Source organism: Heloderma suspectum, chromosome 2 (assembly GCF_057233095.1).
Source record: "Heloderma suspectum isolate Gila_16-S chromosome 2, 16-S_ref, whole genome shotgun sequence".
NCBI classification, from domain to species: Eukaryota; Metazoa; Chordata; class Lepidosauria; order Squamata; family Helodermatidae; genus Heloderma; species Heloderma suspectum.
This window is the reverse complement of record NC_139459.1, coordinates 167,493,638-167,519,645: the sequence shown is the minus strand read 5'-3', so window position 1 is coordinate 167,519,645 and position 26,008 is coordinate 167,493,638. Positions and strand designations below refer to the sequence as shown.

Sequence of the window (26,008 nt, the reverse complement as noted above, 5' to 3'; positions counted from 1 at the left end):
TGGCCTCGCGAATCAGGTGATCCCCCCCCCCTTTGAGGTGAAATAATTAGGCAGTTTGGGCCTCTTGAGCATCATCCTTCATTGTGGGCATGGTGGAGGATGGGGTGCATGTACCTACCCCCTCTCCCATGGGAGCAGGATTTCTGATGTAGGGAAATGCCTGAACTGGGCTCAGAAGTTCAGGAGGCATCATTTGAAAAAGAAAAGGTATGTATTTTTTTAAAAATACAATTATATATCACCCTTCAACAACGTTTCCATAGCAGTTTACAAGAAAGAAATGCAATAATAATGACAGCACAATATAATAAGATTCAGAAATTACATAATTGGAACAATAATTAAGACAACAGTTAAAAGCAGCAATTCAGTTTATGAACTTTTTTTAAAAAAAAAAAGCTAAAAGCTTGCGAGAATCTTGGCCTGATACTGAAAAGACAGCAGCGTCGGCACCAGGCAAGCTCCCCTGAGGAGGGAATGTCACTGGGGGCGGGGGCACCACCACTCAAACTGCACAGGCACCTGGAGGAAGACCTCTGAGGAAGATGTCAGTGCATGGGCAGGCTGACCAGGAGAACCCTGTGCCTGGCTTCCCGCCCAGGGATGGCCCAAAGTCTTTTGTCATCATGAGGGGTCACAACAACGTGGAGAACTGATGCACTGGATGTATGAGTAGCTCTAATCCCCCCGTCCCGTCCACTCCCCAAAAACGTTCTGGGTAGATGTTAGTATTCCAATCCATTGTTAAGAGAGTAGAGGAGTACTGGCAATTAGAGAATAGGGAGCCCTTAAATCTCCTAAATTCTCTGCCCTGTTCTTGGAGAACTTGGTTCTCAGGCGTGCTTTGTGGGAAGGGTTTGGGGCACGATGACTCCTGGATTCTATATTTCCTGATTCTGGCAGGGGGATGCAGGCCTGCTGGCCAGAGCCCAGGAAATGCCTCCTGCTGACGCCACCCCTCTGCCTCCTTCTCCTCTCTCAGAGCTGTGTACCTGGTGCGGCACAAAGAGACCCGCCAGCGCTTTGCCATGAAGAAGATTAACAAGCAAAACCTCATCCTGCGCAACCAGATCCAGCAGGCCTTTGTGGAGCGCGATATCCTGACTTTTGCAGAGAACCCTTTTGTGGTCAGCATGTTCTGCTCTTTTGAGACCAAGCGCTACCTCTGCATGGTCATGGAGTACGTCGAAGGTACGCAGCCTCAGGAAATGGGGCTTCTTCACACAGAGCTTTTATCCTGCTATTGCGATTGGTTACTCAAGGAAGTTTGCGGGTCCTTTAGATGACGTTGTCAACCTTCAGAGCATCTCCCGCACTAAATGACCTTTATTCCATTTTTTACAATATCAGAGATAATGAGCTGTCAAATTACAGTGCTGGAGTTCTGCTTGAGTTCCCTCTTGAAAAGAGGAAAACCTGAAATAAGAGGAGCTAGACCACAGCGCCATCTAGTGGCTGTACAATGAAACATATGGAAGACTCAGATAAGGAGGGAAAGGAGCGGGGAAAGGGGAGAAAAGGAAGCACATGTAAAGGAAGTCCATTGTGATCCTGCATTTAAAATGGAAGCAGAAAGCCCCATTTTAAATGCGGGATTTTAGGCTGGTGTAGAGATGCTCTTGGTGGGGATGGAGGCCCTGTGGCACAGCAATCTCTAGGCCAGTCTTCACCTATATTGCGCCTGTATTGGTCATGTTAGCCATGGTCCACTGGGGAGAAGTTGTATTGACATTAGGGTGCAGAGTGTTACAAAGTGAACTTATCCATCAACACATTACTAAGAACATCCATAAAACATATCAAACACCTATTAAATACAGCATTGCATGTGTCTACCTCTAGGTCATGTTCAAATTAACAAGCCACAACTCTGCTGGCACACAGGAATGATAGTTGGGGGGGAGTTGTAGCTCCATGGTTAAGCCACATATCACATGCAAAAGGCAATAGGTTCAATCCCTGGCTGCTCCAGATAAGGTCCGGGGACAGACAGCTGTCTGAAACCCTGAAGAAGGGCTCCCAGTCAGTATAGACCAGAGGTGAGCAGAAGGTAGATCTGGATCTACCGCTAGATCTCTGCATGATTTACAGTGGATCAAGGATCTCTGATTCCCAGTTGTTTAACAATAGCAGCAACATTATACTGCTTATATTATACTGCTGAAATGAAGAACGCTTCGGATAACCAGGAGTGGATTGTGTGAGCTCCATTCGGTTCTGGCACTCAGAGCAATTTCCTGGGCTCACATTTCATTCTGCTTGGATGTCCTTTGCACCAGGTTTTGGTTGGCGGATGTTTGAGTAAAAAACAAAGCAGATCTCTGCCCACCCTTGATGTAGACAATACTGAGTTAGATAGACCAAGGATCTGACTTGGTATAAGCCAGCTTCCAATGTTCCTGAAGCACATGTTTGCCAATTGCAGGTTACTGCAGTTTGGAAAGTGCCAGTATGTGGAGTGGTTGCTGCAGTGCAACACTTGGACTGTGCACAGCTGTGTGCAAGCTGCATGTGATGCTCTAACACCTTCTGTGATGTTGCAAAGGATTTGGGCACATCTCTTGGATCATGTGGTGGAACCTTTCAGGATGGCTCACAAAACTCTTTAGGAAAGACTGGGACCCCATTCTGAACTGTGGGGGAATAAACTAAGAACATTGAAGACAACAGGTGGAATAACTTGGGGAGATAGGATGCCTCTGGGTTAGTATCCAGGAAATTACAACTTCCCTCAGTGAGCCTGAAGCATTGATGAACAGGCCTCTTCTTGGCCAGCCTTTCTGGTTCGTATGCCACAAGGCAATTCCAAAGTATAAGGGAGCACCACGTGAATGAATGCCACAGTACATATACACCTTCACCAGGCATTGGCATGAGTTTGCTGTACCCTACTGAGTGAGGAGCTGGCTGCAGAGAAGACAGGCCTGACCTTGTGTTGCAGCCAGGCCTCTGGGGCTCTCTGTTCTTCTCTGCAGTGTTGCAAACCACTGCTTCCCATGGAATACACACAGCCAGCCCTGCCATTAGGCAGAGTGAGGCAACCACCTCAGGCAGCAGATGTTAGGGGGTGAAGAGTAGTAGTGCGGTGATGGAGAACAGAGCTGTGTGTGCCATGTGGCCTGCCCTGCACCCCCTAAGCCGGGGTACAGAACTTCAGTCCTGGGGGCCAAATCTGGCCCTCCAGGGGTCCCACTCTGGCCCTCAGGGGTTCCCCAGAAATCCAGGCCCTCTTCCCCTGGCCTTCCCTCAACCACTGGTTGGTTGGTGGTTTCCCAGCTTTTATACACCCCCCCCCCATTTTAAAAAGTTGAAACGGCTCTCCTAAGGCTTAGTTACTGGCAGTAAGAGTTTTAAGCTAAAATATGCTGTATTGTTTTGTTGTTGGCGCCCCCTTTTTGTCTTTGACCCCACCCACTGGAACGCGGCCCCCAGAGCTTCTCCAAAATGGAGTTCAGCCCTCGGGCTGAAAGAGGCTCTGCACCCTTACCCTACGCTAGCCTGCTGACCTCAGGTGTGGTGGAGGACGCTGTCCCATTGTCAGTGGTGAAGCAAGACTCAACCGCCAGTGAGGTCAGCTGCTGCATGTGGGAGGGGAATTGTCCTTTGCCTCAGGCAGCAAAATGTCTTGGACCAGTCCTGCACACAGCACAGGTTGGCCACCTGCGGTCTGCTTGGGTTCTTTTTAACCCATACCTGTACCATACTGTCAGCGAAGAAACGACAGCAGGGTGGAAAACATCTGGCAAATGCATATTGCAGTATTTTTGAACGAGCAGATTTGTGGTTTGTGAACTCAAATTTTATCCACCGGGAGCAGTGACCTCAGTACTGACTTGTAACAGAAACGTGCCTGTCGTTCTTGTTAAAATTAAAGTTATATTATTTTATTATACCCCTTTTAATCAATTCAAATTCAATTTTAGTTACAAAAATAAATGAAACAATTATTGGCAAGCACCCACAAATTTGTTTTCAGGTCAGGAAAATCGATGACCATACTGCTAGCCAGGAAAATAGTGCAGCCGCAGCCGAGAAGCAAAAGAACTGCTATACGTTGACTAGGGAAGGCAATACAGAAATACCTTCAGTGGAGAGGAAGAAAAGAGAAGATGGTTGCTTCCCTCACTTGTCAATCGTAACAGTGTGTTCTGGAACACTGGAAGGGCAGAGCAAGCTTTGCATCACACTGAGCAGTTACGTAGAATAGCATCTGCATATTTCCCCCTAATCTCTCTGTTAAGTAGACAAAAGCAAATAGCATTTTGCGTTATTTTAAAATGAAAGGTGAAAATTCAGGGAGGGGCCCTGGAATGTCCCTGGGGTCTAGCTGGCCAGGCTCCTACAGGTCCCCTGTGGCTACAGCCTTGGTGTCACCCCTTCCCCCTTTCTTTCCATAGTTTAATGATGCCTTGAACAGAGGCAGCATCAGAAAGGTGACACGTTCTTAAGGCCTTCCCCCATCTGGTGCCCTCCACGTGTTTTGAACCAGAACTACCATCACCCATGGCTGGCCATGTTGGCTGTGGCTGATGGGAGTTGCAGTCCAAAACATCTGGAGGGCATCAGGTTGGGGAAAGCTGGTCTAGGGACCCTCAGTCTGCTTGAGCCAGTCATAGGGTGTTCCCTCCTTATGAAAGGCAAACATGTAGGCAAGAAGCCAGACAGAGACGTTAGGTGGTAGAGGTAAATTTGGATATTGTATTCAGAGAAGTTCATCCTGGAAAAATGAAGATGAGAGGAAGTGTTAGCCATGATATCACAAAAGCACATGTCAACCTTCAGGTTCCATAGTGGTTGGTCCCAGAAACGTGGTATAGAAATACAGTTAATGAATCATGAAATGAAATGACATGTGAGAGGTTGCAGGAAACAACCAACCAACCTTGAAAACAATGATTAGCACATACTCTTGAGCAAGAAACGTAGACATCCTGTGTTGACCAAATCTTGTTTGGGGTTTGAGCTGGTGGCAATTGACCAGGGAAGCGAACCTGGGGTTGTGGTGGACAGCTCAAAGAAAATGTCAACCCAGCGTGCGGCTGCTGTGGAAATGGCATAGGGAAGGAATCTAAAATAAAACTGCCAATATCATAATGCCTTTCTACAAAGCTATGGTGCAGCCTCACTTGGAATACTGTGTGCAGTTCAGGTCACTGCACCGCAAAACAATATTGTGGAGCTGGAAAAGTTACAGAAAGGGGCAACCAAAATGATCAAGGGGCTGGAGCAACTCCCCTATGAAGAAAGGTTACAACTTTGGGGGCTTTTGAGCTTAGAAAAAGGCGAGCAAGGGGGGAGAACATGAGAGGTGTATAAAATTATGTATAGTATGGAGAAAGGGACTAGGAAGAAGTTTTTCTCTCTCATAATACTAGAACTTGGGGTCACCCTGGAACGGTGGAAGATTCAGGACAGATATAAGGAAGCATGTAGTTAGCCAATGGAACTCACTTCCACAAGATGTAGTGATGGCCACCAACATAGAAGGCTTTAAAAGGGATTTATTTATGTGTTTGTTTGTTTATTTATTTACAATATTTATATACCGCTCCACATCAAAGATCTTGGAGTGGTGAACAGCAATATAAAAGAATAAAACCTCGTAATTAAAACATTTTAAAAGAACAGATTCTGGACATAATAACCGCAGCTCAGGGGAAGCCTCTCAAAATAATAACGTGTTCAGGAGGCACCGAAAGCAACACAACATTGGTGCCTGCCTGAGCTCCAAAGACAGGGAATTCCACAGGAAGGGGGCCATTACACTAGAGGCTCTCTTCCTCATGGACTCCAACCGGGCCATAGGTCCATGTGGAGCCACCAGGAGCAAGCCCTCTGAGGACCTCAGTGACAGGGCAAGTTGGTAAAGAAGAAGGTGCTCTCTCGGGTATCCTGGTCCCAAGTTGTTTAGGGCTTTGTACACCAGTACTAATACCTTAAACCTGGCCCGGTAGTGAATAGGCAGCCAGTGCAGTTCCCTCAGCAAAGCAGTTGCAGGCTGAAAAGGGGCCGCTCCTGACAACAGCAGAGCTGCTCCAATCTGCACTAGCTCCAGCTTCCGGACCAGCCTCAAGGGCAGCCCCACACAGAGCATGTTGCAGTAATCCGGTCTTGAGGTTACTAATGCCTGTCACCATGGCCAAGCTATCCCTGTCCAGGAGAGGTGGTAGCTGGCAAACCAGCCGAAGCTGGTAAAAGGCACTCAGAGCCACAGTGGCCACTTGGGCTTCCAGCAACAGTGATGGATCTAGGAGTACCCCCAGACTATGGGCCTGATCTTTCAGAGGGAGCGCAACCCCTGCCAGAACAGGCAATGCGCCTATCTCCCGGCTCGAGAACCAGTCACCCGCAGGGCTTCCATCTTGCCAGGATTCAGCTTCAGTTTATTGGCCTTCATCCAGTCCATTACTGAGTCTAGGCACTGATTCAGGACTTGCACAGCCTCTCCTGATTCAGATGTCACAGGGAGATAGAGCTGCATGTCATCAGCAAACTGATGGCATTTAGCTCAAATCCCCTAATGACCGCTCCCAGCAGCTTCATATAGATGTTAAACAACGTTGGGGACAAGATAGTGCCCTGCAGCACCCCATAGCTCAATTGCCGAGGGGCTGAGCAATAATCACCCAATGTTACTCTGAAATCAGCCCATAGGTAGGATCGGAACCACTGTAACACAGTGCCTCTGATACCCATCCCATGGAGTCGATCCAGGAGGATACCATGGTCAATGCTGGACAGCTAGGCTGGTGAGGACGAGGGAGAGGGCCTTTTCTGTGGTGGCCCCAACTCTGTGGAACTTCCTCCCTAGGGAACTCCGCCATGCCCCCACTTTAATGAGTTTCCGCCACACATTAAAAACGTGGTTGTTCAGGCAGGCATTTTGGGTGGGCTAAGGTAATTTTAGAAATGTGATGTATTTAATGTTTAATTTTATTGTATGAACTGCTTTTATTGTTGTACATTGCCCAGAGTGGCTGGGTGACCAGCCAGATGGGCGATTAATAAATTTAATAAATAAATAAATAAAATAAAAACCAACGAGAGATCGAGCAGAATTAGCAGGGTTGCACTCCCCCTGTCCCTCTCTCGATAAAGGTCATCCATCAGGGTGACCACGGCTGAGTCAGTCCCATAACCAGATTGAAACCCAGACTGGAATGGGTCTAGATAATCAGTATCCTCCAAGAGTGCCTGCAGTTGGTCCGCCACGACCCTCTCAAGTACCTTCCCTAGGAAAGGGGTATTTGTGACTGGGCGGCAGTTGTCTAATACCGTTGGGTCCAGAGTGGGCTTCTTCAGGAGTGGCTGCACGACTGCCTCCTTAAAGACTTCAGGGACCACCCCTTTCCGCAAGGAAGCATTTATCACTCCCTGAACCTACCCAGTCATACCCCCTCGGGTAGCTTTTATTAGCCAAGAGGGGCAGGGATCGAGGGGGCACGTGGTTGGTCACACTGCTGCAAGCACCTTGTCCACATCATCAGGCCGCAGGAATTGGAACTGATCCCACAAGATTGGGCAGAAGGTGACATCAGACACCTCAACTGGAACTGTGATAACAACAGTGGAGCTTGTCGCTGCGGAGACAAGCGGTTTTGTCCTCAGAGCGCAATGCAAAAGGGTCACAGCGGGTCCTCGACGGGGCCGGGGCCCCAGTTGCTGGGGAGGGTGTTAGACAAATTAGTGGAGGATAAGGCTATCAATGACCTCCAGTATTGGGTAGTGTGCTTCTAGGGAACCCAAGGGGGAGGGTGCAATTGGATTCATGTCCTGTTGAGGGCTTCCCACGGGCATCAGGTTGGCTGCTGCGGGAACAGAATGCTGGATTACCTAGGCCCTTGGTCTGGTCCATCAGAGCTCTTCTTACGTTCTTATGACTGCAAGCTTCAGTCAAAGGACAGGACAGAGCAGCAGTCCACTGTATGAACAAAAAAGCCCCCTAATTGTCTCCCTAACCATTTCACCTTTCTCCCAGCAGGTGGGGATTGTGCCACACTTTTGAAAAACATAGGGGCACTGCCCGTCGAGATGGCCCGCATGTACTTTGCTGAGACTGTCCTTGCCCTGGAGTATCTGCACAACTATGGCATTGTCCACCGTGACCTCAAACCTGACAAGTATGAAGCTGAGAGCCTGGACCTCTCTTGGGTGATGTTACCAAGAGGGAGGGAGCAGCATGCTTTGCTCAGCTTTTCTGACATTGCCCTGCCAGGGCTTGGGGGTAGGGAGTGGCTCTGATCCGTTCTCTCTGACGGTCATCCCTCTGGCTTCCTCCCCAGCCTACTCATCACTTCCATGGGGCATATCAAGTTGACGGACTTTGGTCTCTCCAAGATGGGGCTGATGAGCCTCACCACCAACCTGTATGAAGGTCACATCGAAAAGGACGCCCGGGAGTTTCTAGACAAACAGGTGGGACCTTGATGCTGTGTGCAATGGTGTGTGTTTTTGGGTGGGTGGGTGTCAAAATATACAGTTGAAACTGGTTTGGAAAGTTGTATGAGCTGAGACTAGAGAATTCTGTGCTGCACTGTGATGCAAATCAAGGCTGAAATGGAGTTCTCTCTCTACTCCTCTCAGATTCAGGTGTTAGGGTTATGTATTTACCTACAAAGGACAGAAATAAAGGGAAATTGGTCTCAGTTCACCTTTAGCTATGGAGCAGTTCACTGCCGTCAGACCACTGAGTTAATATCTAGAGAGGTATGAGACAGGGTAGCACAAAATGACCTTGCAGCTGACTTGAAGCTTTCATCTTGTTGACTTGTTCTTCAGCGCCACTGTGGACTTTAAATAGGAACTAGTTACCGTATCGAGTACTTATCAGCAGAGGAAAGCCTTTTCTGTCTTATCTAACCAAATCAATGCCTTCTGGACTTTTAAAAGGAAGATATAAAAAAATACATTGCAAGTTGTCCTTGTATATGTGGGGAAGAAAGCGGTAGAGGACTTTTCCCATTTCTTTTCTTAATTACACAGCATTTTTGTTAGGAGCTTTGCAGCAAGCACAGGGTGCTTCCAGACAGAGGGCTCCTAGTGCTGCCAGTCATTGATCTTCTACTGAAAGTGGAATTCCCATTGACTGTCCGTGCTTCAAGAGGTCTAGCGCTTTTTTGGTGTGCGTATCTCACTAACTTCTGTCCGCACAGTTGGCATGACATAACCAAGTGGGTGTTGTGGTCTACTTCCCCCACCCCATTGGTCACCATCTGCCCCTTCCCTCGACATTTTAAAGCATCACCATTTTGGCACCCTGGGTTTTTTCTGTGTGTTTAAATTTTTTTAAAAGACGCTTGCAGTACACGGTGACTGGACTGCAGTTTCCAAGTAAACATGGCTATTAGGACAGGGCTGTAAATCTTAACTTTTTACTGGTCAGTTTCATGCCTTCATCTAGGAAACATCCCTGCTTTCTTTTTCTAGTCAATTTCAGATGCCCCTTAATTTTTCTTGTCAAGCAGGCTATAAAATTGTCTTTACATCTTCAATCCCACCCTCTTCTCCCGCATTTGAAATTGTTTTTGAATGCTGTTTCTTCAAAGGGATAAGGAAAGGTGGCAGTTGAAATGGACAAGATGTGTGTTAGTTTCGCCTGCCTGTCTCCTTAAAAGTTTTTTTTTAATTGGCAGCTCTTCCACAATTTCAGAGTTCTCTTATTCCAGCATAGAGAAATTTCAATTTTTTTTTTCTGAAAGAAATGGATCACATACCAGTTAAAGGACTGCAGCCTTAGAGCCAGGTTCTGCACATGTTTACTCAGACATAAGTGCTGCTGTGTTCAGTGAGATCTCTCTCTGCAACCTAAGCTCAGAGAAGCATTAGGAGAGGGGAAAGGACTTGCTTTTCAGGACACAAAATGGCTCTGCAACTCAAAATGCAAAGGCAAGCATTAGAGAAAGGAGTGGCATCACCAACACATCATCTCCCTTCCCAAGGGACAACTCATTTCACTTTGCCTCAGTTGTGCATTTTCCGGTCCATATCTGCTAACAGATTGTACTGTTCTGCTCTTTCCCTTCTTGCTGGATTTTCTGGGGTTAGAAAAAATAAAGATGCAGCCATGGGAAAACACAGGCTGATGACAAATGGATCACAATGTCATCAGCACTCTCCATAAAATTCTGTGAATGAGGCAGAGCAATTCGATGGTAAAAGCCTTGTCTGGAAGCACCCACAGCATCGAACAGTATGAATCATTGGGAAAGGGAATGGATGAATCCTCCCCAACAGGTTACAGATGTGTTAGGGAATGAGGAAGTATACCAGCAAAAGCAAGAACAATAATAAGGCCTAACAAATTGTAGGCCAGTAACTTGACTTCAGGTGAGTCTAAAGTGATACCACTATACATTACAGTGAATCATATGTATTATGCACTTCCTCATTATTTTTTCAGCTGCCACCTCTGTAATGAAGAAATTAATACATTTCTGTCTCCTCTATATTCCAGAACTGCTTATTGATCAATTCAGCAAAAACAGACTTTTCTGTTATCTGGCAAAGAGAAATGTATCACCAAAAATGTTGCTCTGTTTGCAGCAGCTGTTGCTAAGATAAATCAGTAATGTTTCATACAAATTATGTTATCGCAGGAAAAAGTCCCTACAACTCCCAGCATGCTTCAGTTAGCCATGATGGCTGGGGGATGCTGGGAGTTGTAGGACTTCTTTCTGTCTAAACATGCATAGGATTGCGCCCTAAGTGAAATTCTCCAAAGTAGGCCTATTCTGGAGTTTCCCCAAGGATAATTACTGTGGCTCAGAAGACTTTTGCCTCCTCTGCTCCTTGAGCACTGAGGTAAACCAACTTCTCTTAGTCCAAGCCTAATTTCTATATATCAGCCTTACAGTAGAAGACTAGTGGTAAAGTAAGGGTTGGAGGAGACATAGGGCATACTTAGAATCAGCAGGCAAAGTGCTAGGTTCTTTAAAAATAATCATACTATATTTATTAAGAAAACAGAATCACGGATACAAAATTAGTTGCAGAAAGCAAAGGAATGCAAATGCATACTATCTGTTTTATATGTAAGCTGCTCTAAGCCTTCCAAAAGGAAGAACTGGATAAATGCATTTATATACATACATCTCTACCATGCACCGATCAGGTCCACACCTGGTTAACTTCAGTTCTCATACAGCATCCAGGGCTCCCCGAACAGTTCAGTCAAACCAACGGGCAGAGTGGACTGCATGCTGGGTGGGATCCTTGTGGCTCAGTGGGCCAATCACTGTGCTGGCCGAACGAAGACTGGTGTCTTGACAGGTGTGCGGCACCCCTGAATACATTGCGCCTGAAGTGATCCTTCGCCAAGGCTACGGGAAGCCAGTGGACTGGTGGGCTATGGGCATCATCCTGTACGAGTTCCTGGTGGGCTGCGTGCCCTTCTTTGGAGACACCCCTGAGGAGCTCTTTGGTCAGGTCATCACTGGTACGTGAAGGGCAGCTGGTGCTGGTCACTGTAGTCCAGTTCTGGGCTCATTGGCTGAGAATTTGTTCCAGGTGTGGCTGAGGGGATGAGGTGCGTCCTGCTCATATGTGAGGGGTTGAATGGGGCAGTGGGTTGGGTGTGGTGTGAAGAAAGAGGTATGGAGAGCATCATGACCCCGAGAGTGCAGTGTGGGGATGGAGCTGACATCTTTGGGCTCAGAGACATTTGGGGTTGCTCTCCTGCCCGCTCTTCAGGGTTGGGATGAAATACCTTGGATATGGGTTCATTGCTCAGCAAATTATTGTTTAAGTTGCAGCCATAATTATGACAGCTGCTTAAATTATTTCTACATTGAGGAGACCCCTCCACTCGCCCCAGCTGCCACCACCAAGTTGCCATAGCTTGTCTTTGCTCTGCTGCTTTCAGATGACATCTTGTGGCCAGAAGGGGAGGAGGCGCTCCCAGCAGACGCTCAGCATCTCATCTCCTGCCTCCTGCAGACCAACCCCCTTCTCCGCCTGGGAGCAGGTAAGGACAGATGGGGGAGGTGGGGTTTGGCGTGATCCAATCCAGAGGGAGGGAGGGAGGGAGGGATGGTCCTGTCCCCAGTTTTCCAGTTGTTCTGCTTCCGCTTCTTCTGAAATGTTGCAACCTGGGACGTCACACTGTTGACCAGCTGTGGCCTTGAGAAGTCCCTGGCAATGGTCCCTGAGTGCTCAGGATATCCCCCCCCCCCGCCACTGTCCCCAAAGTACCTGTCTGGCAGCAGCATCACACATTTCTAGGCAAGAACAGCGTCTGCCTGCCCCTCCCACCACCCCCAGTTTGACTTGTGGCATTGTCCAGCAGAGGGCAGCAAGACCCCAGTGTCTGGTTTCTGCAGGTGGAGCCTATGAGGTGAAGCAGCATGGCTTCTTCAAAGATCTGGACTGGAATGGGCTTCTGAGGCAGAAAGCGGAGTTCATCCCCCACCTAGAGTCTGAGGAAGACACCAGCTACTTTGACAGCAAGTGCTAACTTTTCCGTTTCTCCCCACGAACCCCCCCCCCCCGAATGTTTTGCTTTAACAAACGGTGGCCGATGGCCTGCTCCACTTTCCCCTGCCCACACATCTCTAATCCCAGACTGCCCACCCTGCTAAGGGACATCTCCTGGCTTCCTCCCTACCTAAGGGAGGTCCTGGGTGCCTCAGGGGGAGATCGCAAATAGCAGCTTTGGAGGAGTGATTTCTGTCAAGACCACCACAGGGGAGGGAAGGGCTGTGGCTCAGTCTGCATGCAGAGGGTGCGGGTTCGATCCCCAGCTTCTCTATGTAGGGCACCAAAAACACCTTCCTGAAACCCTGGAGAGCCCTGGCTGCCATATCAGTGTCGACTGCACTGACCTAGGCGGACCAAGGGTTGGACTCTGTATAAAGCAACTTCAGATGTTCCTATGAAAGGGTTAAACTCTCCCTCCCAGTAATTATCAGCCTCCCTCTCCCCAGCAACTGCAATTTCCATTTAAAAAATGACGTTAAAAGCGAGGGCATATTCAACCTGGGGCTAGTTTGGCCCTCGTTTGCCATGCCGTGTTGTGCTCTGAGGCAAAATGGTAAGAGGAGGGCAGAGAGGGTGCCCCACAGCTGTGGAACTTCCTGCCTCAGGAGGTTCACCCAAGCAGGAGCCTGAGCCTCTTTTGGAAGTATTGGAAGGCCCAGCTTACCCATGCAGTCAGTGACATGGCTGCTGCTTGGACATCCCCCTTGCAAGGCCGGCTCGCATGAATGTGGCTGAAACTGCTGCACTTGGACAGAGAGCTGCCAAACGCTGCCAACGCCCGCACGCGTAGGGGCCCAAGACTTCCTGCTTGGGACAGCTTTAAAAGTGGCTGGTGTGTAGTTAGATGAGAATGGAGATAGTGTATGGCAGTCTGTATTTTAGTTAACTTTTCTTCCCTTGGATTCCATATCGCACTTCCTAGGTCCGCAAGATCAGGCAGGCTAAAAACAGAAAGATTAACATTCAGGCTGCATTCCCCATGCTCTGTCTGCTGCGGCTGGCAAAATGGCACGCCTTTGGCTGATATGTGCTGCCCGTGCCTTTAAGGTTTGGGTGCTGAATATCCCAGTGAAATCCTTGCTATTTTCCAGTTTGTAATGCGGTTTTTCACCTGGGTGCAGGAACGCAGCTGCCTCTGTGCTGTTTCTCCCTTTCTATCCACTTGGGCCAGGCTTAGCGAGAACACCGGCGGTTTACGAGAAGCCGCATTCTCTGGGTCTCTGCAGACTCCATGGCCAACGTTCCTTTTTTCAGCTCGCTCCGATCGTTACCACCACATTAACTCGTATGACGACGATGACACTACTGAAGATGAGCCCGTGGAGATACGGCAGTTTTCGTCGTGCTCGCCCAGATTCAGCAAGGTGGACACCTCCCTTACTGCGTTTTAATTTAATGTTTGATTTTAACACCGGAGAGCTGATGTAGCGCAGTGGCTGTTGAGGGTGAGCTGAGAAGTCCCTGGTTCAGACCTCCCCTCAGCCACGAACTCGGAAGGTGGCTCTAGGCAAGCCACCCTTCTCTCTCGGGCTCAACCCTCCTCATCTGAAAATAAGAGGATGTTCCTGGCCTACATGGCAGGGCCATTGTAAGGATTACTAAGGTAGTGGCTGCATTCAGACAATCAAATTTTGGTTTAATAAGCTGAGATAATTAGTAGGAAGTGCCTATTCTCTCTAGCACTGGCCAATTCTCCACACACAGCCCTTCGTGAGACTATCCCCCCCCCCCCCCGGCAGGATCTGAAACTGGAAGTAAGCCTGACCAGTGGGGGGGAAAATTGAAATGGCCTTGGGGGCAGGGGGGAGATTTACAGGGGAGAACTGGTGGATGGAGGAAGCGTTTAGAGCACAATAGTGCACCTAGCCTTGTGTTAATTCTTGGGCTGGGCATTCCAATTTTCCATCTTAAGCACCAGAGATGTGTTTGGACAGCGTCTGCTCCATGTAACACGTTCCTGTGTGTATGTCATCGCGGACAAGTGAGTCCAGGCAACATTTCCTCAGCATTTCTCACCCTCCCTGCCTTGCCCCCCACCCCCCAGGTGTACAGCAGCATGGAGCACCTGTCTCAGCATGAGCAGAAAACTCCAGGCGTCACCAAGCGGGACCAGAGCAACAAGCACAAAGATGAGAAGCTGGGCAAACGGGAGTCCCTGGGCAGCTTCACCCTTCGAGACAAGAGCTGGCGCACCAACTCCCCGGAAATGTGAGTCCCACACTGTGCCATTCTGCAGTGGCTGTTTCTTTCCCAGAGCTGGGGGGCAGGGGGGAGCAGGGGACAGGACTCCACCATTCTGTCTTCAGCTCTGAGAGCTCGAGGGGAGATACAGGGTTTCTAGGATGCTCCAGGGCTATAGCTCCACCCTCTGAGCTGGCTGCTCTTAGCCTGTGGTGAGGAAAAGGAGCTCCCTTCCCTAACGTTATTTCACATGTCCTGGGGACTTAGCCATGAAGACTGCTAAGTAAATTCATCACCTGCCTAATAAAAAAACACCCAGTAATTAATTCCGCTATAAAATTAAATAATATTTTCATATTACCATAACGTCAGTATAGGGGTGCTTCCAGACAATGCTTTTATTATGCCATCACCCTGCCTCATTCATGGACTACTACAGGGGGTCCAGACGTCATTTCCTTCCACTTGTAACTCTTCTGTGTTTTCCCACTGCTGCTTCTGTCTTTTTTTCTTACTACGGAAAATAGGTGAGGGAAGAACAGTCAGAAGAGCTGCTCAATTCCTTCTGAGTGGTAACACTACAAGCCCTCTGTCCATCCGGAAGCCCCCTAGGTGACCATTTGAGGATCTTAAAAAGTAATGAGATAACTCCAAATGTAATAAAAGTGATCTTTCCTTCTTATGAGGAAAGGCCATCCTTAAAACATTCTTTTTCATTCTCTAATTACACACCAGAAGCAAAACAGCCTAAAAAACCTGAACTAGTGGACTCTTAAACTGCAGCTTCTATGATTAATATTTTCCCTCACTTATTAAAACTGGATCTGATTGAAGCTTTAGAGCACAGTCCTACTGATTGTGCCCTTGCCGCTTGGAAGCCCCCAAACTTGGAGGCTTCTGAATTTCTTATGCCCTTCCAGTCTGAAGCCAGGAGGAGCAGTGGAGGCAATCTTCACCTCCCTGTCCTCTGTCTTAGGTGACTTAGGAGGGCACTTTGGAGGGGGAGGGAAGGAGGCTGGAGGAGGCTCAGGATAAATCAAATCCTGGCCTCTCTGGTCCCCTCCCCACCCACTGGATGCCCCCTTTTCCCCTCCTCCAAGGTAATTTTTCTGACCTTGGAAAGCCAGCCGGCATAGTTCTCTCCATGCTGGCTGTGGGGCAGAGGGGTCTGGGGTCGGATCTCCGACTCCCTCTTCTGAGGTCGGGGTGCTGTCTCTGACCTCAGAGGGGTTCTCCGAGCTGTCCTATGGTTTCTGAGACACTTGCCCAGGGACCATAGGATTAGTTAATGCAGCAGTTATAGCCATAATAGAAACAAGCCGTGTGGCTCTAAATCCTACTGAACTTGATCCAGATTATGCCCTGGCTGAGGCTGTGGTTATGACCCTGCCTCCCCTGTTTGGGGACCCAGCCAGCTTGCTTGTTTCTGTCTCGCAGGAAGCGTCTCTCGGCCTCTGAGTCGTCATACACCGAGAGCGATTCGAGCCCCCCGCTGGGCGCACGGCGGCGCTTCTCGGCCCTGATGGACACCAGCCGTTTTGCCGTGCCACTGGAAAGCGACAACGAGACCCTTGGCAAGGGCCCTGTGAAGGCTCTTGCAGAAAATGGGCCCATAGGGCCCGTGCCACCAGCCGAAGGAAAGGAGAGCAAGGAGGGAGCAGCAGGAGATGGCAGACAGGCTCCTGCCCCAGTGGAGACTGAGGCAGGTGAGTCATGGCCACGGTGAGGCAGGATGGTCTCTCGCAGAAAGCCCTCACTCTGGTAGGTTAAGGAAAGAAGCTGCAAGCGGAGGTCTCGCTGACTTGGTACATGAGATGTGGATGGCCTCAACAGGTTCTTGGTACATCACCTCTCTTTTTACATCTGTTTCCGAGGACAAAAGTCCTCTCCTTTCCAGCCTCTAGTGAGGAGATGTGTTCTGGGTCAGAGAGACCACATGCCTCTTGGAGTAGGCGACAGGGCATCCCAGGTAACTGAAATCACCACTGAATCGTTCTAAGCACTCAAGCTTTCACCTCAGTGTAAATCTCTAGTGTATATTTGGCCTCTTTCCAATGGATATTTCACAATAAATACACAGTTGCTAGATGCTGCAGGAAATCCAAAGATCTGTTCCCCCAGCAAACACACATTTTGGGTGGAAATGGCTGTTTCCCTAAACTCAGGTGGCAAGGTCTTGTTGCTGAGAAAATACAGACTCTCTGCCTGCCACCCGCCTCCCAAATTCCCCAGGTAGCCCGCTTATTGCAACAAGGAGTGCACTAGATGTCTGACGGACTGTGATTGATACAAGTCTGGGCTAAATTACTTTGATGCTGTAGGCAGGAAATCAAAACGCTGCAACCCCCCACCCACTTAATTCCATTCTTGTGCAGCTTACAGTAGGGCTTTCACAGTCCTGGTGGATCTTGACTCGTGGGTCAGATCTGTCTGTCTCTCTCTCTCACTCTGCCACCCTCAACGACACTCAGGATCCGCCACCTGAGACTGTTGCTTCACTTTCCTCATGATATGGATGGCTCTGATTGGACAGTGCCTGCAGCATCAGTGGCGATGAGCGGCACAACTCTCTTCCTGCCTCTCCAGTGTCGTTTTGCAACCGTCTATCTCTATGCAAGAGCCGATGTGCTGCCCACTTTGCCATAGAAGTGAGGGAGCACTATTTCATCAACCTTCTTTATTTTTATTTTTCACCTTTTTTGTCACACTATTTTTGGGGTGAGTTTGTAGGCTTCCCCCAATCTGGTGCAAACATGCCCCACTTACTTGTTTCTTAATGGCAGAAAGACTCGCTTCCCCCATGCCAGGGGCAAGGAACCTCAGGCCTGGGGGCTAAATCCGGCCCTCTGGGGGTCCCAGTCTAGCCCGCAGAGGCTTTCCAGATGGCCACGCCCCCTTCCACTGGCCCCACCCCTTCCCGCCTGACCTCCAATCATTTGCAGTTTTTTCCCCATTCTAAAAGGCGGATGTCTCTCCTAAGGCTGGGTTAATGGCAGTAAGAGTGTTTAAGCACGATATGCCAGTTTTTTTGTATATTGGCCATGCCCTTTGCCTTTAGCCCCACCCGCTTTTGCCTTCGGCCCCACCCACCCCTGGAATGCAGCCCTCCAGAGCTTCTCAACAATTGGATTTGGACCTCAGGCTGAAAGAGGTTCCCCACACAAGCCCTGTGCCTTATGTAGGGTTGGATTTCTTGCCACTGGCGCCAGATCGAGGATCCTGGTGTTGTCGTACTGCTAAGAATAACGTGGGCTCGGCTGGTGGTGGAGGGGTCATTTGCTGAAGACCTGAGACAGTGCTTAGCAAGCCCCCCTACCCATTCCAAGTTCAGCTGCTCCCTGCCTGCCCACAACCAGCCCACCCCTCTCCATCGTGCCTACTGGCATTCAGTGCTTTGGTGACAGCTGGGCAGCTTGACCCGTTTCCTCCCCAGAAACAGAAGACGTATCAGTCGCAAGTGCCTCAAAGGCTCCGGAATATCATGAGATCTTTAAATGCTGCAGTTATTCCTATTCTGAATTTGGAGTGTGTGGGAACGTGTGCTGTGGGCTACGTTGGAAGCCAGGCTGCTCCTGAGGGTTGATGGCTGCAGATGTCTTAGAAATCCTCCAAGTATGAGACCCATGCCTAAGAACCCAGCCCACAGAGCTCATCCTCTGTCTGCCGGGCCCGTCAGGTCAGACGTCCAGGTTCTTCTGCTGTGGGTGTCCAGCACTATGGCAGTGTGGTGCAGGGACAGTTGCCAGACATCACCCCTTTCTGACCCTTGGCAATTTGACCCAGCCCCTTTGTGGCACTCTTGGAGAGGGCAACATGGGCAGGGGGGCAGGTTCCCCTCCCATCCCTTTGGACGGCATCCGGAGTTTAGCCGTATTTCGTAGGAAGAGGAAAGGGTCGTGGTTTCCTAGGGGGTGTGGCAGGGGCTTGCAGCCCAAGAATCTAACTGCACGGCTTCTGCTCTGTGGCACCCCAGCTGCTTAATTCGGTCCATGGGCTGGGAGCGCCCATTGTGTGGGCAGCTCTGCAGCTTGGCAATCGCAACATTGTGCCTCGCAGCCCTTTTAGGTTTTGAAGTGCTACTCATCATTCTCCTGTTCCTTTCTGCACCATCCCTGTGAGTTTGGTGCCCAAACTGGGGCTTGAGCCTAGGACTCTGAGCCTCTATTGGAGTACATGGGATGCCCCCGCATATCTCCCCCACCCCATTTCCCCAACTTCATAGTGAGAAGGTATGGATGGGCAGAATTACCCTGTGAGGAGGAGAGGTGAATCTGTGGGCCGTGCGCTGCCCTGGGGAGGCGGGGTGGGGGTTTCCCGTGGTGGTGCCTCCCTCTCTGCCCTGTGGCCCTCGTTTGAAGGCGGGGGTCCCTGGAGTGTGGTCCAGTGATGTAGGGCTTGAGTCATCATCCCTCTCTCTCCCCTCCCCACTAGGCGATAAATCAAAAGCGGGTGAGCTACAGCCCCCAAAGGAGCTGGACCCATCAGCCCCCAAAGCTACCAATGACTTGGTGCTGCGTCGGGCCCGGCACCAGCAGCTCTCAGGGGACTCCACGGCTGAGAAGCGCAGCTCCCGCACAGGGGGCAAGGTCATCAAATCTGCCTCAGCTACTGCGCTGTCCGTCATTATCCCCACAGGTACGGCCCTCCTCGTCTTGCCCCCTGCACACGCGTCCCCACACCCGCAGGCGCAGCACTGACCCATAGGAGTCGCACCCCACACACTCTCACATCACCCCGGTCCCTGGCGCCACCAGGCTGTTCACCACACCCAGACCCTCCTGCTGACACCACCCTAGCCCCCCTCTCTTACACTGTATCTTGCACACATCCCTCCCCACCCGTGCACAGATCGGCTCCCCCTCCATCAGGCCAGCCTGTTTCTGTGGGCTGCATCCTGATCCCCTCAGCACGGGGGCCATCTCTCCCCTTTCTGACAGGAATAACCCTCCCTCCCACATCACAGGCGTCCTCCGTTCACAGCACAAACCGCCCCCGCCCCCCCGCTGCCACCAGTGGATCTCTGCCTTGCTGCCCTGCATGCTATACCCACCCTTTGGTACGTCTAGCGTAGTTGCCGGGCTGTGTGTATTCTGCCATTTTAAGAAAAGTCTGCCATGAGAGTAGTGGAATTCTGTAACCTGCATAATGTATGCAAATGAAGCATATTTGCATGATGCATTGTTCTTTGCATGGTTTTTATTTCGCAGCTTCTGCTATTTTGCCTAGCTTTTGCTCCCTCTGTTACTTACGGCGGGGAGGCAAGTAAGCTCTTCAAGGCACCAAGGGCCCCCTGCCCCCTGGGGCCCTCATGCAGAATCCCACCCCTTCGGGGATTTCAGCAGGCACCGGTCACACACTCTCGAGCAGATCTCTGCAGCCATGGGGCTGGAAAGCCAGTTTTATTTTAAATGGAAGCTGTGACCCTGGGGAACCGGAACGTTGTGCCAAATAGGTCTCTCTGCAGCTTGCAGTCACCTCTCTGGGACACTGGCCAGTACGGTGTGCTTCAGAGAACAGGGACAGAGCAAGGCCCCAGTGATGCATCACTGGGGGAAATAGCTTCCCTTCCCAGCTAGAAAGACATACCAGGCCTCTTTTCCCTTAGGGGCCTCCAACAGCGCTTAGCTCTGCCCCACTAGCGGCCACCCACCTCCTGACGTGTTGCCTCCAAAGCCCACAGGCTTTGAATAGACCCTAAATCCCCCCCCCCCCAGTGTTCTAGGCTCTGTCATGTTCCCTTGCAGCGGACAGGTCCTGGGAACTGTCTGAAAATAAGAGGAGGCCTAAGCTAGGTTGGCTGCAGAGACGAGAGAATGACCAGAACCATGGCCAAGGGGAGCAGGGGAGGCTGAGAGCCAGGAGTTGTATCCAGTCTTCGTCTGTCTGAGGCCTCGCTCATTCCCTTGGGTCTGCTCTAAGTAGGACTCCCACTGGATACAACCCCAGGACTTGCATTCCGGGAGGCAAGAGGTGCCATTGTATGTGTGTCCCATGAAATGGCAGAGGGATCCTGGCTCACCCCTTAATTCTCTCTCTCCCTGCAGTGGAACAGCACAGCAGCTCCCCGCTGGCCAGCCCCATGTCTCCCCGGTCACTGTCCTCTAACCCATCGTCCCGGGATTCCTCGCCATCACGGGACTATTCGCCGGCTGTCACCAGCCTGCGCTCGCCCATTGCCATCCAGCGCTCCGGGAAGAAGTACGGTTTCACGCTGCGTGCCATCCGGGTGTACATGGGGGATAGCGATGTCTATAGCGTACACCACATTGTCTGGGTAAGCAGGCCTGGTGGGAGGGCATTCTGGGTAGGCAAGTGCACAACGTGCAAGAGCCCTGCACCTGCTTTCAGAACAGGGCTGGGCAACTGCGGAGACTCAGGGGCCTGCAGTGGGCCCCCCAGAACCCTCCAGGGCTGCACCCCTCCCCCAGAAGTGGCTGTGTGGCTGCATTCCCAGCAGTTCTGTTGCTGTTTGGTGGGCTGGGAGGAGCGTGATTCTGAAGTGAAACAGGGTCCACGAGGATTGCGCAGCCTGTTTCTCTGCAGAACTGCCACTCCCACTGGGAAATGGGACATGCGCGGAGCACCCACCTTGTTTCCAGGCAGAAACGCACTCCCCACCCCCGCCTCGCCCACCAAACATCTGTTTTGTGTGGGGTGTGTGGGGAGTGTGATCCTGCTTGGAACTAAGAGCGTGCTCCCCGTGCGCCTTGTTTCCCGGCACAATCTGTGGTAATCCAGTGGCATGGTAGCGATGGAGGCTGCACTGCTGAGGCAGGGGCCCCAGTGGGGGCTGCACAACTCCCCCATGGGGCCACGTGTGGCCTACCACTGCTTCAGAAGATAAGAAGAACCATGCTGGGTCCAGCCAAAAGCCCGGCCAGCCCAGCATGCTGTTCTCTTGCCTTCCTCAGTAATGAGGCAGGCACGGTAGGCCAGGGCTCAGCTCCTACCAGGTGTCATGTGGAGAAATAGGGCAGGGCAGCCTCGGGATCCTCTGTCATGTGTTCTGCCCCCGCAGCATGTGGAGGAAGGCGGCCCAGCCCACGAAGCAGGTCTCTGCGCTGGAGACCTCATCACTCACGTCAACGGAGAGCCGGTGCACGGGCTGGTGCACACGGAGGTGGTGGAACTCATCCTGAAGGTAAGCGGGAGTGGGGCAGCAGACGTGGTGTGCCTCTGATGGAACTGGGCGAAGGGCTTCCACTCTTGGCCCACAGCCGGCTTCCCTCTCCCTCCCCCAGAGCGGAAACAAGGTGATGGTGACCACCACGCCCTTTGAGAACACCTCCATCCGGATCGGGCCGGCCCGCAAGAGCAGTTACAAGTCCAAGATGGCCAGGAGGAACAAGAGGAGCACGAGCAAAGAAGGGCAGGAGAGGTGAGCGGCACAGAGAGGGGCAGGGTGGGGAAGGAAACACAGGGCTGAGGCAAGGTGTGCTGAGCTCAGCTGAATCCCTGGTAGGTTAACCCCCTTCCTTCTTTTCTTCGTTCCTGGCAGTAAGAAGCGCAGCTCCCTGTTCCGCAAGATCACCAAGCAGTCGAACTTGCTGCACACCAGCCGTAGCTTGTCGTCCCTGAACCGCTCGCTGTCTTCCAGTGACAGCTTGCCTGGCTCGCCCACCCATGGTTTGGGAGCCCGCTCGCCCACCCAGAGCCTGCGCTCCACGCCCGACTCTGCCTACCTAGGTAAGAGGCCTGAGTGGGGCAGTGGGGGGAGTGGGGTGGGAGCCAAGGCGATGCGGGACATGTGCTCCTTGTGGGAAAGATGGGCGGGCACGCTGGGAGCTCTTGCTTCTTTTCCCTGGGGGAGGAGTCCGGGCGACTGGCTCCAGGTCTCTTCAGGCTTGCCTCCCTTAGACTTCACCCTGCCCGCCTTCCTCTGAAGCACCCTTTTTTCCACGGCTTCATGGAACCCCCCATGTAATGGATTCCAGGTGTCTAATCTCTGCAAGCTCTGCGACTCTGCAAGCTCTGATCTCTGTGACTCTGATGACCCCTTGTAGCTGGAGAGGATCGTGGGATCAGCACCGGTGCTGCTCCAAACCCCGGCAGTTTGGAAGCTCATTTGTGGGGGGTGGGGGGCACTCTTGACTTAAGAACGTAGCAAGAACCTCCTGCCCTGCATCAGACTGCCGGTCCATCTGGTCAGGCAGTCTAACAGCATCCAAGCAAATGCCCCCAGGGAAATCCACAAGCAGGCGATCAAGGCTTGCTCCTGGCATCTGGTACGCACCATGCCCGAACCTGGTGGCTGCATCCTTCTGGTTATCAGGCGCCGGAGGCAAGCAGCAGGGGATGGCTGTTGCCTAGATCAGTGCAAAAGCACCAAGGCCTCATGGTGTGAGTGACTCCCACGTGGAAATGCTCTGACCGGTGCTGAGATGGGGCGGTAGCATGAGGGCCTGTGTCATTTCCTAGCTGGGAAAGCAAGCGACTCCTCTGCCTGATTGTCCGGGTGCCGCTCAAGCTGCCTCTTTTGCCTTTGTCCCCTCACAGGTGCCTCTTCGCAAAGCAGCTCCCCAGCCTCCAGCACCCCCAATTCACCAGCCACCTCATCCCACCACATGCGGCCCAGCACGCTGCACGGCCTGTCGCCCAAACTGCACCGGCAGTATCGCTCCGCCCGCTGCAAGTCGGCTGGGAACATCCCCCTCTCGCCCTTGGCGCACACGCCCTCGCCCACGCAGTCCTCCCCGCCCCCCCTCCCCGGCCACACTGTGGGCAGCTCCAACACCACACAGAGCTTCCCAGCCAAGCTCCACTCTTCCCCGCCTGTGGTGCGGCCCCGTCCCAAGAGCGCCGAGCCCCCTCGCTCACCACTGCTGAAGCGGGTGCAGTCGGCGGAGAAACTGGGCTCCCCCCTGAGCTCGGAGAAGAAGGTGGTGGTGAGGAAGCACAGCTTGGAGGTGGTGCACTCCGAATACCGCAAAGACTTCTATGGGGAGCCAGGCCTCCACAGCCTGGCCGAGTCAGATGGCGAGAGCCCCAGCGAATCCGGGGCTCCAAAGCCACTTGCCACCCGGCGCCTGGGCCGGCAGGAATCCCCGCTGAGCTTTGGGGCAGGAGACGGAGAGGCCGCTGCGGAGGCCAGCGCCAAGGCCAGAGGGCCAGAAGCTCTGCTCGGGGATTGCCGGAGAAGCCAAGCTGTGCAGACCGAGGAGGCCTTTGCAGGAGGGAATCGGGCCCTGGCGAAAGCCCTGAGCCCCGTCCAAGAGCACGAGCATGGGCGAAAGGGCAGCGGGGAGGCAGAGGTGGCCCCACAGGGGCCAGTCCCCATTGTCTTGGAGCCCAAGGAGATCCAAGAGCCTGGCCCTCAGGGAAAGCCTGCCTCGGAGCCCTCCCAGGACAAGGCTGGCTCGCCCAAGGAGAAGTGGATCTTGGAGGTGGTGGAAGAGCACACCACTCTGGGGACCTGTGCCAAGACCCCCAGTTGCCTGTGCCCAGAGGGGACCAAGAACGGACTGCAGCGAGGCTCAGCTGAGGCAAAGGGGAAGCGGGGGAAAGAAGAGGTGCCTGTGTTAGGGCCAGGGAGCAAGTGCGCTGGAGACGCCCCCCGGCCCTCTCCACCTGCACTGGAAAAAAAGGGGGCAGCACATTGAAGGAGAGGAGGATCATCTTTCTCACTGTACCGCCCTCCCAGAACACCTCCCTCATCTTTGCCTTCCAGCCTCGGTGGTGGCGGTGGGAGCAGTGCAGTAGGGTAACAAGGCCTTGCCCCATCAGAGCTGGAGGGGGCTCGCCCTTCAGCTGCCTGTAAATATGAAGGGCAGAGGCCATGACACCTCCCCCCTCCTCCCCTGGCCATCCCCTGTGAACGGCATGTCCGGTGTTAGGCCTTGTAAAGTACCTATACATATCTCTCGCTATATATATTATATTATATTATTTATATAAATATATATATATATATATATATGAGCAAGACTACTCTATACATGAAATGGTTAATACTGTGATCACTCCCTCCCCTAAACCTACTCCCCATGCCCTGTGCTTCAGGCTACTCCTTCAAGTCTGTAGGATAAAAGGGGAATGGACATGTAGGAAAAGATATTAGAACTGGAACACATATACCAAGCTATGTTTGAATGCAGAAGATTTTGCTAATTCACAAAGTGCAAAAACCCAATTATAATTCTTGTTGCATCTGGATCTTTGCATGCAAGGTTTGCATGCAAAGGGGGTTCCAACATCATGCAAATTTGTCATTGATTGATTGGGATTGGGATACGGCAGTCCAGGGAGGGGACAGCGCATAGCTCTTATAGCATTACCAGGCTGACATTGCAGCAGCTGCAAACAAGCAAGCAAACTCCATCATTCACAACCAAAGCCACCCCACCCCGCTCCTTTCAACTTGCTCATAGCATATGTCCTAAGTAAGCTTTTCTTTCTGTATGCCTTAGGTGAGGCAGGGAGATGCAGAATCCTTGAATCCATTATTTTGCTTTTCTTAATTACTGGGGCAAATTAGTGGATTTTATACATCCCACTAAAGTGAGCAATTTAAATATCAAATTGAATTTTCTAGCGAAGCAAAATGCTCATCATTCAGTTCCTGGGGTTGTAAATCTGCTTCAAACTAAACAAGAGCTGGGATTTGATTATGCCTGAATGGGAAAAGCCAGCTTGGCTGCCGCTCTTGAAAAGGCATGCCTTAATCGTGAAAACAAGGTGAGGTGGTCCCCGCAGGTGGCGGATTTGGAATGCTGTCAAAGGGGGCAGAGCGGAAGACAGACAAATCTGACCCAGCAAAGGGCAATTTCCATGCAAGATCTCACCTGAAATGGGCCTTGGTGGAGAGCTCCCCAGCAGAATGTGGTGCTGCATTGAGTCGTGGAAGGGCTGTGCAATTTAGATGTTCCCCCTCGAGGCCCCTTGGGTGGCCTTTGCACATGCTTTGCATGCAGTCCTTGGCACATTCAGGAATCAGATAATGGAAAAGACCCTTTCTGGCCAAGACCCACTGCCTGTCAGGGGAGAGAGTCCTGAGCTAGTTGGACAAATAGTCTGACCTGGTATAAAGCAGCTTCCTAAGCGAGAAATTACACCCTACCACATAAATATTTCTGCCTTCTGATGGCTACCAGGCACAGTCCCGTGCAGGAGCTGTCCTTGGTGAACAAGCCATCCTCCCCCTTGCCCTGGCCCCGCTTATTCTCAGCCTCAGTTTGATGAGCCCATCATGTGCGTGGCTTCTCAGACTGTGGTTTTGGATACTACCGAAAGCCTTCCCTGACGTTTATAGAGAGAAGCCCTGCAGTGTTGCAGTCTGAGCTCTTGGTGGACCACAACGTGGCAATGCAATGTGAGCCCGCTTTGGAGAAGGGTGTGGGGAAAGCAGCTTTCCAAA

The 26,008-nt window shown here is 51.5% G+C and overlaps 1 protein-coding gene across 1 annotated transcript in view; it reads left to right on the top strand.

Moving 5' to 3' along the window:
- Nucleotides 1–24,254, top strand: part of MAST1 (microtubule associated serine/threonine kinase 1) — a 62,602-nt gene extending 38,348 nt beyond the window's left edge. The window contains exons 12-26 of the mRNA XM_084832205.1: nt 983–1,191; nt 7,982–8,120; nt 8,283–8,415; nt 11,269–11,434; nt 11,861–11,962; nt 12,318–12,440; nt 13,729–13,838; nt 14,519–14,682; nt 16,093–16,361; nt 19,087–19,290; nt 20,700–20,929; nt 21,674–21,796; nt 21,897–22,033; nt 22,154–22,359; nt 23,152–24,254. Of these exons, the coding sequence (XP_084688331.1) occupies nt 983–1,191; nt 7,982–8,120; nt 8,283–8,415; nt 11,269–11,434; nt 11,861–11,962; nt 12,318–12,440; nt 13,729–13,838; nt 14,519–14,682; nt 16,093–16,361; nt 19,087–19,290; nt 20,700–20,929; nt 21,674–21,796; nt 21,897–22,033; nt 22,154–22,359; nt 23,152–24,254 (3,418 nt within the window). The remainder of the gene's footprint in view (nt 1–982; nt 1,192–7,981; nt 8,121–8,282; nt 8,416–11,268; nt 11,435–11,860; nt 11,963–12,317; nt 12,441–13,728; nt 13,839–14,518; nt 14,683–16,092; nt 16,362–19,086; nt 19,291–20,699; nt 20,930–21,673; nt 21,797–21,896; nt 22,034–22,153; nt 22,360–23,151) is intronic.
- The last annotated feature ends 1,754 nt before the right edge of the window (nt 24,255–26,008 follow it).